Source organism: Artibeus jamaicensis, unplaced genomic scaffold (assembly GCF_021234435.1).
Source record: "Artibeus jamaicensis isolate MK-2021 breed Jamaican fruit bat unplaced genomic scaffold, CSHL_Jam_final scaffold_1689, whole genome shotgun sequence".
In the NCBI taxonomy this organism is placed as follows: domain Eukaryota; kingdom Metazoa; phylum Chordata; class Mammalia; order Chiroptera; family Phyllostomidae; genus Artibeus; species Artibeus jamaicensis.
Genome location: NW_026522029.1, coordinates 13,593,745 through 13,607,025, shown reverse-complemented (window position 1 = coordinate 13,607,025; position 13,281 = coordinate 13,593,745). Strand labels below are relative to the sequence as shown.

The following is a 13,281-nucleotide window of genomic DNA, read 5'->3' as shown; positions in this document are numbered from 1 at the left end:
TTATTTAAGGCCACCTAAAGTTAAAAATAAATTGCAGTCGTCTGCATTAAGATTTTTATGATAAAATGGAGAGATTTTAGAAAAATATAACAGCTAAGACGCTTTTTCTTTTAAAGACAAAATAGTTTTATTAGAAATGACCCCTTGATGTGAAATCAATTGAGCATACCTGATAAATAAAAAATTGTATATCTTGCTCATATGTAAAGTAAAAAATAAAAATTTGAATTCTATCATGTTCTATAAAAATATTATAGGTCATCTCTGTGTAAGAGGGAAAAACAAAACTAGACTTCCTGAAGAAAAATCACAATGATAGTAGTAACACAAACATATGGATGCTGGCAAGGGTCTGCTCAGAGAGAAATTAATAATTTTAAAGGGTTTCATTATTCAAGCTAGAAAAATTCAAATGGAGTAAACACAAACCTCAAGAGGTTGAAGAAGAATAACAAATACAGTGTAAGGGTAGCAGACAGAAAGTATTAATAAAGATAAACGGAGCAATTAGTGAACAAGGAAACATAAACTCTAAGGGCTGTTTTTGTTAAAAAATACATTAACTGCACAAACCACTGCCTAGTTCTATCAGGAAGAAAAGTTAAGAAAACAAGGTACATGCTTAGAAATACAAAAGCAGAGATGATCACAGGTACAGAAGGGATCCTTTCATTGTATACTGGAATAACATGTTCAAATCTATGCTAGTTAATTTAAAATTCTGAATGAAACATAATTCTTTTCTGGGAAAATATACATTAGCCAAATGGATATGAGAACAAAATAGGTGAGAAGCCTAATCACCATATGAAAAAAGAAAAGGTCAAAGTTCCGTCTCATATAAAGGCTTTCAGGTCAGAAGGATGAAATCCGTACATTTAACGTGTCTCGAGATGACATTCTTACCAACAACAAGGTAATTAAATGCTGGGAGGGCCATTTCTACCAGGCTGGCATAATTCTGTTACCCCGATTCACGAAGACAGCAACAATAAAGCCAGACAGACAGAGACAAGGTGTCAGTGGATTTGAAACTGTTCAGGAAGAGCAACAGTATCTTGCTGTTCCCTGCTGTGTTCCCAGGGTTAATATCCAGGTCATCAGTGAGTGCATGCGTGCGTGCAAAAGGAAACGTTTAAGGACGTGCGTGCAAAAGGAAACGTTTAAGGATGCTAACAAAACAAGCCCAGCTCTGCACGTACAGCTACAATGAGACAGGACAGAGTCAGGCTCTATGCTAGTGGGCAAAGGTGGATATAATTCAATACACTAACTGAACATAGGTTTTTATTCGTTAAAAAATTTAACACACCTTCTCCATCAAAATAAAAAGCACTAAATAAAATTTTAATATCCCACGTCTAAGAAATATTTATTCAATATGATTAAAAATGCTATCTCAGGGAACAGAAAGAGACCACAAATCATTACTCTTTTAAAACATCCTAGAAATCCCAGCCAATGAAGTAGTGGAAGGGAAATGATACATAGTGTACGGACAGAGAGCAGATAACATTCTCATTATTTTCTTGTGACACAAGAGTTGACTTGGAAAATTCATCTTAGTATTAACAAGAGCCAATCTATCAAGCCATTACATATGAAATAAATTGAAATTATTCAATAGGAAATTTAGCTAAAGAACATGGCTGGGAGTGAAGATGATGAATGGACCTCGGTTGCGGGTATGATGAGTTTATGTTATTTGGGTGACAGATGTGTTCATTAAACTATCAGGAACGGGGGACAAGAGCTCAAAAAAGAAGGATGGTTCTAGACTAGCCCTTAGCACCCTGCCTGGCGACAGCAAGTTCTCCATAATGATTTGTTGAAGAAACGAAAAAACTCAAATAATAACCAGGATCATGCTAAACCTAAAGCCAAACACACACACAAGGACACGTGTACACAGTGAGAACGTGTCATGTTGCACACGGGAGTGAAGCAGCCTGGACCTAAAGCAGAATTCAGTTCATAAACTTTACTGCCAGAAAGTTACTGCGGACTTGACAGCGTGTGATGTTAACTGAGAGGTACAGAGGGCCGGTTGGGAAGAGTCTGCTGTGGAGGACAGGGAGGTGCGTGGCACATGCAGGCCACTTTATGAAGCGTGTCCTCTCCCGGCCAAGGCTGGCAGGTCCTCACGTGGGGGCATCGTGTCCGTGGACGCAAATTCTCAACAGCGGAAAAGCCCCTCCCTGACCCTTCTCCCTGGACTTGCGTGTGCAACGGACTGTTTCCAAAGCCAGTTTGAACACTTCTATCTGCTTCGTCTCTTAACACAACTGGATATGGAGAAGGTAGTAGTAACCTCCTCTTTAATGTACATTCTAATTTTTTTCTTGATAATATAATGAATTCATTGGGTTTACTATTCAAATGTACCAAAAGCTGGTAAATCCCTCCCATACCTTCCTGCAGGCCGGGGTGTCAGACTCATTGTCACCGGGGACCACGTCAGCCTGCAAAGAGCTGAATGGAATGATAGGACTGTCTACATGTAACTGCTCCTTAACTGGGGCAAGGAGCTCAGTGCTGGCCACCAAACAAGGTGCCAGGCTGGACTCAGCCCACCGGCCTTGTGTTTGCCATCTGCACTCCAGGCAAATCTATGCTGCAACACATTCTTGTCTTCCCAGAGATAGTTTCTGCGTCGGTAAGCAGATCCGTTTGTTGTACCCAAACGGCAGTGCCACGTATCTGCCCGTGAAGGATAATGACCAAAACTGGCGGTGCTGACCTGGCCCGGGTTCCCCGACTATGAAATCAGGAAGCAGCAAGATGCCAGTAAACATGTCTGTTTTCTGACACTCAGGACATCGGCCGTGTCTTGTGAGGACTTACCAAATAGGAGTGATCTCTATGCCCTAGTAATGCAAATGCTGAATGCAATTACAATACATTTAGAAGCACCTCAATGTCTGATTAATCTTCCATCTTCCACACCTAATATATTTGTTTGAAGTCCCAATAAATAATCATGACCTTATTCAATGAGACTGAGGTTACTTGTATTCAAAGTGGAGGATATTTAGAAAACTTTTCAAAATATATCTTTCAAATGCAAAAAATCATTCTTAAAGAGTCTGCTTTGGCCCCTGAGTTTTCACACGGTAGTGCTCCTGCTGTAAGATTTGTGTTTAGTGATTATGTGGGAATGTTTCATTACCAAACTGCTGCCAGATAAAAGGTAATTAAAAGTGCAAAAGCACAAAATATTGTTTCCCTCTTCAGTGATTATTTTTATTTCTGAACACAGGAGCCATGAGTCATCAGTTGATCACTTTTCAAAAGATCTTTGCATAGGCCTGCAGAGTGGGTTATGTCAAACATAGTTTTTTATTTCTGTGCTGTGTGAGGTCTGTTACAGAAAATCAACACTTTTGCAACAAAAAACAGCAAGATGTTTAAAGGAAGCGCCAGAGTATAAAGCCCTTAAGTAATAGAGAAGAACAGGGAGGTCGTGGCTGTACAGTATAAGTACAATTTGTCAGCTTTTGACCATCTTTAAAAGAACACCCTGGCGTTTGAAAAATACGAAGTCGCAGCTTTCCACCTCGCTGGTCCATTGTTTGTGTCGAGAAGGGATGATCACATTAACACTACCGACGTGATTCATGTAATAAACAAAACAAACCTCTGTGAGAAATGACGCTCCGCATTGTGAAATATGAATGCTCCAGAGCACACACAACTTGCATGGAGGGGGGAAAAAAAACGTGATTAAAGGAAGCAAATCCTCCTATCGGCTGCACCGAACCCCTAAAGCAATCGAGGAATTTGTTTCTTACAGACAATTAATCACACGCGGGCACGCCAGACGAGAGCTATTGATCGCCCTTTCCCGGCTGGTGGCACTCAGACGCGAGACAGACAGACGCCCCAAGCGAGGGGCCGCATCTTGCTGCGGCTGCCTGGCAGAGCTTTTCATTGTTCTCGGCTAAAATGGGTGACGTTGTGCTGTTAATCTTTAGTGGGGAGCTTCCTCCTTTCTCTTGGAACCATATGTACGTACGATGATTTTCATTTACCTTCACGCCGAGGTCCTTCATAAGCTCCACCTCAAAATTCACTACATCAAATGGCAGCCGGAACTGAGGGATTTCAGAAGAACTGGGGAAAAACAAAAACATTTGTTGAAAAATTAGCAGTCTTAAAAAGGCAACATGTCTTTTTGATCAATATTAAAGGACTATGTATCTCTTCTCATAACCTGAGATCGGTGAGGACATCCGCATTTTTATATTCATGATGAAATATTCTATGGGCTATAGGAGAAACTGATATGAAGATAAATAAATGTAAACAGTGGAAAAAAGAAATAGACAATTGGTCAAAAGCATTTCCAAAGCTGGAGGTTTGTTTATTAAAGTACTTAGCTGATTTATCTACTAATAATTTTGTAAGAAATTTCTACAAAAGCAATCTTAAAGACCACAAATTAGTTGAAAGTATACTACTGTTCAATATACATATATACATAGACATACCTTTATGTGTATTCCATAAATATACCTGTAGCTTAGTGATTTTCAACTGCTGTGTCCCAAGAATTTGTAACACATGTAATCACTGACTCTTTAGTCGGGGGCACTGACCTCTTTTCCCTGAGACTGTGAAGTTTTAAAAAATGACAACAGCCATCTGATGTGAATGAATCAAAATCACACCTATTTTTTAAATCAGGTTGGCAAAAAACATGTTTCGGGGGTACCGCAGAATTTGAGCCCCTGGTTTATGCACCGCGAGATCAAAAAGGTTGAAAACTGCTGCTCTAGCGAGTTCAAACTCAAATCTGCAACTGTGTTACTGTGCTGTTTCTGAAGCCACAGCTTAGTTCCAGGTGATGTACAGAATGTGTTTACAGCAAACCCATCTTCTTCTATGAAAGCAGTAAGTGCCCCCAAAGCACACAGTCATACATCAGGAATATTAGTCCTGACTCACTGTCTACACTGCAAATGAAACAACGCAGAACAGAAAATGATTGCTAAAATATAATCATTTCAATAATTCAAGGTATGCAAAATTAACTCTTCAATGTCTTACAATAATAAAAAGGCTGTGTATGTTCATGAATATGTCTTTTATTTATTCATCTTTTCATTTAACAAGCATTCACTAAATGCCACATGCAGGGTTAGCTACTGTGATGAGACAGTGAATTTGACCAAGTTCCCGCTTTGAATCATCTCTCACTCTGTTGGAGAAAGTTCCAAAAACAGACAACTGCCACAGAATGTAGCGTGCACAGTGGGGGAGCTTTATCCAAGCCATTAGGAGATTAAATTGTAACATAAGTAAACAATGGCCGAAGATAAAACTACTGGATCTTCCCCAGTGCACAGGCAGCCTTTTCATTGTGTGGTGGCTTAAGAACTTCATTATTCAATTAATTTCTAGACATCAAACCATCAGCAAGGCACCAGGCTCTGAGCGACAGAAAACGCTCAGTATTAAGCAGTGGAAAATCAAGGTCTTCGCTGAAAGAGCATCTCTGTCTAGTCAGGATGCGAGATTATAGGCAAGAAGGGATTCGGGCCTCGGTCCGTGATGAGAATTCTCTCGAGCTGACCCAGGAACTCCAAACTCAGGAGTGGTCATAGTGCTCAGGCACCGAGAGCCCTGGCCTCTGGGGCCTGTCAGAGTATTCCACCCCAAAATCTCACATTGCCAAAAGGGTTATTTTGAGCCCAACGCGACTGGAAAGAAGCGGAAACAACTGAAACACTCTGCCCCCTACCACCTGCCCACAAGCAGGACATGAGCCCGCACAGGTGTGTCTCCCTTGCCCTGCCAGGAAGGGCAGGGCTCTGATCCCCCAGGGGAGCTCCAACACCACAGCCCTGAGTAACCCTGGCCTCCCGGGAGACGCCCCTACACACGGCATTTGGACCCGAAGACACCTCCCCGCAAACTGAGCGCTGTTTTTAAACCTGCTGCGTGACCCAGAGCTCTGACCCGCCCCGCGCCACTGAGTTCTCCCCAGCCGGATACACAGGTCGATCAGCTCTGCTTCTCTGCTAACCTGTCTCTTTTCGGCTTATTTCACAGGCCCAGCCACTGAACAGAAGAGGGCAGAGGAGGTGCCTTCCTCCCTGTACCTCTGAGGGCTATGTTTTTTGTTTCATTTTGTTTTGTTTTTTTGTTTATTCACAAACCACTTTCATGTTCTATTTTATGCAACCTTTACACAGTCGCTGGTAGTAAGGAAGGAATAGGTTTACCCCCGGCATGGTGGGGAAGACACAGGCTTTGTCCGAGAGCAGAAGGGGGGCTGGGGAGCACAAGGCAGGAGGTGGAGCTCCAGCAAGGACCACCGGACTTTGGATTCCAACAAACATGTAGGCACGTCCAGCCTCACAGCTTCAGAGTTGTGTGTCCATGGACACCTCTGTACAAGGGCTAAGTTTTGTGCAAATGCCAGGAAGTGTATGTGGGCACTGAAAGACACCCTATCTCAATGGGCATGGACAGATATTTGTGTGTGTGTATCTATATCTATATATCTTAATCTTAAAGCCCATTAACACCATCTTTATTTATCCTTGTCATTATAATAGCAAGCCCTTTAACCCCTTTAAACTCACGTCCTGAAACAAAGAAGCCACAGCTGGAGGACCTTAAACCTGCCTCTTGTTTTATACATTAGTTGCAACAAGCAAAAATAACCCATTGGTTGTGTCCGATACAATGGGGATTAACTCCTGGGTCTCCCTCACCTACTCTAGTGCTGTTGTAAGGAGTTGTCGGGAGCCCAGTTTACCAGGGATAAAAGAATCTATTTGGAAGAAAAGGAGAAAGAAAGATACAATTTGACATCAGCTCTTTAAGCAATTGATTTCAAATACGAAGCTAATGTAATCATTTTTGGCCACGGTGAAGGTACGAGAGAAGGAGAGACATCTGTGAGTGAGAAAATAAATTAACAGGAGAGTGTTGTGGCTGTAATTCTGGCTGAGTTCCAGGACCAGTATCTGTAAGTCTGTAACAGAGGGCACACGGCGCCTCTCTGGGCCGTGGGAAGGCCCGAAGGGCACGGATAACACACTTCCTTCCATCCCTTGGTACCGGGAAGAGTCAAAGGCGAAGGAAAGGAAATAAATCAAAAAAGAATTTTTTTTGGAAAGTAACATGTTTAGTCATTAATCCCGGGGAAATCTGTCCCATAGGAAAATGTTCAGCAAATACATAAAAACACAAGTTTAGTGCCAATTTATATGATTTAGAAATGTCTATCCCACATTTGAGTTAAAAGAGAGAGACGCTAACCACCATAATAATCTAGCCAAACTGTCAGCAGAGAATTCATAAACGGGGCTTGTTCCATTTTCGGCTTCTCGTGCAAATGCAATTAAGGGACAAAAAGATTTTTCCTCGTCTACTAGGGTGTACAACAATTAAGCTCATATTTTTTAAATTAGCTCATATATTTGCTGATGTGTGTAATTGAAAAAAATGTACAGTGCTTATACATATATTGCTAATACATTATGTTTCTCCAAATTAATAAAGCCACAGACAAATGCCACTATAAAAGATAGTCCAACTCATTCCAGCACAATAATGTGTGAGGTATTTTACTTTCCAGGGTAAAGAAATTTATAAAATACATGTAATCCTGTAAAACTCATAGTGGTGAAACTTCATGTAGAAAAGTAATTATTTTTTGACAATCAGGTTGCGTTTCATACCTACTTTTATGGGTCTTCCATTGATGTAAAATTTTTGCTTGATGATTCAGTCAAACAGTTTTATATTAATGCCCATTTATCTTTGTTTTAGCATATTGTTTGTGACTGATATTGAAATGCATACATTTAGTGACACTTGTTTTTTCTGGTATCATAACATATAAGCACAGATTTTAGCCCTAACTTGATTAAATTTATTCTTTGTGATTATTAAATATGAAAAATGTGCTGTTTAAACAACAGTTGAATAGCCATCAAAATTTAATGCTAAGTATAGCAACAGATAAGCAAAATGGTTTTTTAAATGAATTTTAAAATTCATTTCTTTCTGATGCCAAGATGAGACATTTAGGAAGATAATAAATCCAGTAATATTATTAACTTACTACTCAAATACTTTCTCATTTTCACGCCAAATATTTTAAGCAACATTCATTCCCTCCTCTTAATAAAGTTCACTTCTTTATGATCATAAATGTAATCAATGTTCACTATAGAGTTTCATGTATTTTAAATAAAGTAAACATCCAATCTCTGGCTCAGCTTGAATATCTGGAAGTCACTGACTCAAAATGAACATTTTCCATTTCAGTGTATCACTCTTCATAGAAAGAAAGACCACAAAGCTGAATCTTGGTACATAATAATCATGCTGGTTAATATCAAACGGTATATATGTATGGCATTTTTGAAGTCAACTGCATGGATGTACCTGAAAATGCAACATTTTTAGTAAACTAACAGAATCAAATATAAAACCGAAAACATGTGAGCAGGACGATATGTCTGTGACCCAACAAGATGAATTGCCCAATATTCTACAGAGCCAGGTTTTCCTCATCTCCAATCTCCATAATTCCCAGATAGATCTTCATCAAAGGGAAAATTCACAGAGATAAAATAAGTTTTCCTACCATTGGTTCCTTGATCCATAAAATATTTTGCTGAGATTTCTCTTAAATTCACAGAATGAGACAGAGAAATTTTAAAATAAATATTGCTTAAAGCCAACTGCAAATTCAAACTGAATAACAAAATCAAAATCTGAGCATTTGGGAAAAGAACATTTAAAATACCATCTGTGAGCCTGAAGTGCCTATAGGATTAGGAACCAGCACTATTCATAATTGTTTTACCCCAGGATTTTTGATGCTATAAACACAAAACGAATGTAGGCATTACCTTAAACCACCGACGTATTCTTGTTTTTCAAACACAGTGATGTCAGAGTAGCCTAATCGAGCCAAAAAGGACGCACAGCTTATGCTGGCTGGCCCGGCACCAAACAGGGCGATCTTCGCTGTGAAGGCCTCGGGCATTTTCTCCGGAGGTGGCAGACCTGGGTTCCTGATTTGTGGTATATTCATTGCTTTGAACACCTGTGCAGATACCAGTCGCTATGGTTAAAATTTTTAAACTCGCTTTTACATCCTCAAACATTTTTAGAAAATATTTTAAATGCAGCCTGGCTGCTGTAGCTCAGTGGATTGAGTGTGGGCCTGTGAACCAAAGGATTGGGGTTTGATTCCCAGTCAGGGCACATGCCTGGGTTGCAGGCCGATTCCCAGCAGGGGATGCACGAGAAGCAACCACACTTTGATATCTCTCTCTCTCTCCGCCCCCTTCCCTTCCCTTCTAAAGATAAAGATAAATAAATGATAAAAAAAACATTTGAAATGCATTTGTGTTTTTTAATGAAACAAGCAGTACTTTTTTTTTTTAGAAGCTGTATTGGGTCAGGTAGGAGACGAGTTACCTTGACCAACTTCTTCTCAACTTCTGAGATTCCTTGGTAGGTTCACCCCTCCCCTAGGGGGAGCCGAGGCCCACAGCTCGGGAGGGCCCCCCTCTCAGTAGGGAAACCAGAGGGAGACAAGTGACCAGCCAGGGTCCCCTCGGCCCATTTGGAATGAAGGTGAGTCACCCTCACTGGCTTTTCATCAAACAGCCTGGGCCTGCTACCAGCCCCAAACTAACATCACCCAAGAGCTAAAATAAACAAACATCACCCAAGAGCTAAAATAAACAAACAAATAAATAAATTTTTAAAAAGACATGCATACAGAATCTACTAAGTGTAGTTATCAAACATAGATTTTTGGAACAACCGTGATAAATATGTTCAAAAATACATCATAAGAATGTGAACTTTCCTAGGAAATAGTAATCTGTTAAAAACACACATATAAGAAAGTTTAGAGGGAAAAAGTGCAAAATGACAATTCAAATCTAAGTCAATGTATTTAATAGCAGGTTGGACAGGAAAGCACCAAGGAAGTAGTGAGCTGAAGACAGGTCACTGAAAGCCATCCAGGCCGAAGCGAGGAAAGAAGGAAGCGGAAAGAAAGAAAGACGGGGCATAGAGGACAACAGGGGTAGGCATAACGTGCTCATGGCTGAAACTGCAAAAGGACAGGTGACAGAGAATGACACAGTGACATTCGAAGACAAGCGGACCAGGAATTCTCCCAAATGAATGAAACACATCGAGGCACAAATTGGAGAAGCTGCAAAAGCTCAAACAAGGTCAGTAGAAAGAAACTCACCCACACAGCAGAACTGCTGTAAACCAGTTAAAAAAAAATACACAAAGCACTGAAAACAGCCAAAGAATAAAGACACAGTCCTGTCGGTGAGTGGTGGGATGTTTGAGTGCTTTCCTCTCAAAAGGATGCGTGGGAGTCAGGAGACAGGGAATGGTGCTTTTTGAGCAAGGAAAGAAAATACCTTCTACCTGCAGTTCTGTTCGGAAGGAAAGCACCCTTTGGATAAGGAGGAGAAACAAAGGCACTTGCAGAAGAAAAGTACTAGCAGCGGTCCAAGAAATACTGAAATGCGCACCCGGTGGTATTGTAGTCGGAGTAAGGCCGGTAGTCAGCGAGGACAGACTATGAGCCCACCTGAAAGCTAAGTCTCTATCAGGGGGGTCCAACCTTTTGGCATCTCTGGGCCATGCTGGATGAAGAAGAGTTGCCTTCGGCCACGTGTTAAATACACAGACCCTAATGAAAACAGATCAGCCAAAAAAAACCCAAAACAGCTTTTAAGTGCATTTGCAACTTTGTGTTGGGCCGCGATAACAGCCGTCCTGTGGGGTGTGGGCTGGACCCCCCTACGTAACCTCATTTGGTTTCAACCATCCTGTTATAAAGAGACAGCGGGTGTTTCCATTGCCCTGATGCTGAAACTATGGCCCAGCTCGCACACTGAGGGCTTTACCTGAAGGCCGTTTGAGCCCAGAATGCTTTACCCTGCTGCTGTCAATTTGTATAGCGATTGTCAACACACACCCCTAACGGAAACACAACCTACATGCATGATTTCAAGAGCAAATGTGTAACTAAAAACGTATTACATGAATTTACCTTTCCTAAGCCTACTACACTTACAATAGCCAATTTATTAACAACAAAAGCTGGTTGTTGCACTGAATAAATTAAACTAAATGGACAAACAACCGATTGCTAAGGAGGCATTTGAAAACCCTGCAGCACACACACCCCCGGTTTCCGAACCTGCCACTCCGTGACCTGAGAAACTCCTGAGTCAGGAGGAGCATGAGCCTGCGACCCGTGAAAGGATCTCATGTTTATATCCTCTCCAAGGTGTGTCCCCTGCCCTACCAACACTGAAGCACTTGGACTATTATTTTATATTTCATCGGTAATATGCGCATAACCGTCATGCACAGACCTTGCAATATGCCAGATGCTCTATTACCAAAACCAGCCAGGAGGACTCTGACGGCCCTGCAGGAGCTGGCTGGGGGCTGGTTACCAGGTCTTCCGCTGCTGAAGGCGTTCAGGGGCCAGTCTCTGAGTGCTGGCTGCCTTCCAGGCACTCTGCTATGAGCTTTGCATCAGTCTTTCCACTTAACTGCCCAGCTTACAATCTGACTTTCCCTGCAGGTCTGCAGGAATCTGAGGGCTCCTCTTCCCACCTGGAACCCCGGGGCATGGACCTGGACCGCACTGGAGGTCTCCGACCAGGTGTGCATGAGTTTCTGGCAGGCTTCCACAAGTGGGTGACCTCCTCCTCGGTGTTGAGGGGACGGGCCCTTCTAACCGGATGTTCTGGAGGAGCGTTTCCGGACACATTTCATCATATAATCACCCTGTGATGTCCGACCTTTCCCTTATGTGGAAAGTGCTTCTCTCTCATCAGTGCAAATTGGCTTAGCTAGTAGTGTTTCTCTCCATAATTTCCATGTTACTCTGAGACATGAGAGAGAGTCTCCTGATTTTAAAAGTGGAAAGATAAAATGACAGAGAGGGCCATGGGATTCCTACCTGGCCCCCCCCCCCCAGCCTCCTCACACTCTGGAGATGGAAGCGGGACAATTCTCGAATCATTATGCAAGCTCTCTCCATGAAAAGAGACAACTTGGCAAGGGCGAGGGTATTTACCAATTCTAATTTGAGGGTAATGCTCACTGTACTCTTTCTTGCTTTCTAAAACGGTACACAATAAAAACAAACACAAATGTCTGGTAGTTATAATTAGTCCGCAATTAATCTATTTGTTCTTATTAACCAAGCAATAGCAAAAATGAATCATAAGTACATCACGACAGATAATATTTTGGGAAAATTTGGAATATCTCCACGAGTTGAAGGGTGAATCGTGAAAGGGTGGTTGGATCCTACACACCTCTTAAGAAGTTTATAGTTTTGCAAATATTTAACTTGATTTTACTATAAAATAAAGCATAATTTCTGCTGATCTCTAAAGAGATGATTTCTTCGGTGTAGGACTAAGAAACATTAATAACAACAATATATTGATTTTCATTTGTGCTGGTTTCGGTTTCTTTGAGTTATTTAATTAGTAGCATGAGAGTCGGGTTACCTTTCGAATGCTTAAATGGAGCAAGATTGTTAGTTGTGCATCTGAAAATAAGTTACCTCCAATTACCTGCCTTGCACGAGAAGCTCCCGTGTAATTTTCTTTGCAACTTGCTTCCTTTTGTAAAAGAAGTCAAAGGAAATACTGAGCATATACCATTCCCGGCACTCATCCTTCGAGAAGAAATATTCTTGGGCTACCTGACAGGCTTGTTCCCAATTAACACAGGACACTGAAGCGGAGACTGTGCTCAGATGTATCAGAAATGAGGAACGCCCAACGCAGTGGCAAATTTTCCATTGGTGAAATTATTCCTGTATTAGTAATCCTCACCACGCCGCTTCATTATCTCCTTGTTATTAAAATCGGCAGTACCGGGAGGCCTCTCTGGCCTGGCACAAACACTGTGCGACTTTGAGATCAGAACACGCTGTCCCCGGTCCATTCCTACTTCAACTGGTGTCTGACGGCACCAGGGGGAGGAAGGCAGACAGGCCCGTGAGTCTTTGACATTAAACAAGGAATTACGGTCAGTCATGGGTAGGGTTCACTCTGAGCCCGTGACGGGGAGAAAACGTATCAGATGGGAGAAAAGGCAATCCTGAGCCACGTCTGAACAAAGCGGCACCTGCCCCAGGGAGAAGAGCACCTCCGTCACATCACCTCTGAGATGAAGAGTCACCGTCCCTCCAGCAATTTACTGTGGCGGAGATGGAATGAAGCAGGTGACTTCGGGGTATGA

General features: G+C 41.8%; 1 protein-coding gene across 2 annotated transcripts in view; it reads right to left on the bottom strand.

Annotated features, from left to right (window-relative positions):
* Positions 1-13,281, bottom strand: part of DPYD (dihydropyrimidine dehydrogenase) — a 499,545-nt gene that overhangs the window by 325,432 nt on the left and 160,832 nt on the right. For both annotated transcript variants that reach the window (XM_037153081.2, XM_053655907.1), the window contains 2 exons: positions 8,877-9,073; positions 4,032-4,113 (listed from right to left, as the gene is read on the bottom strand). In XM_037153081.2, the coding sequence (XP_037008976.2) occupies positions 4,032-4,113; positions 8,877-9,073 (279 nt within the window). The remainder of the gene's footprint in view (positions 1-4,031; positions 4,114-8,876; positions 9,074-13,281) is intronic.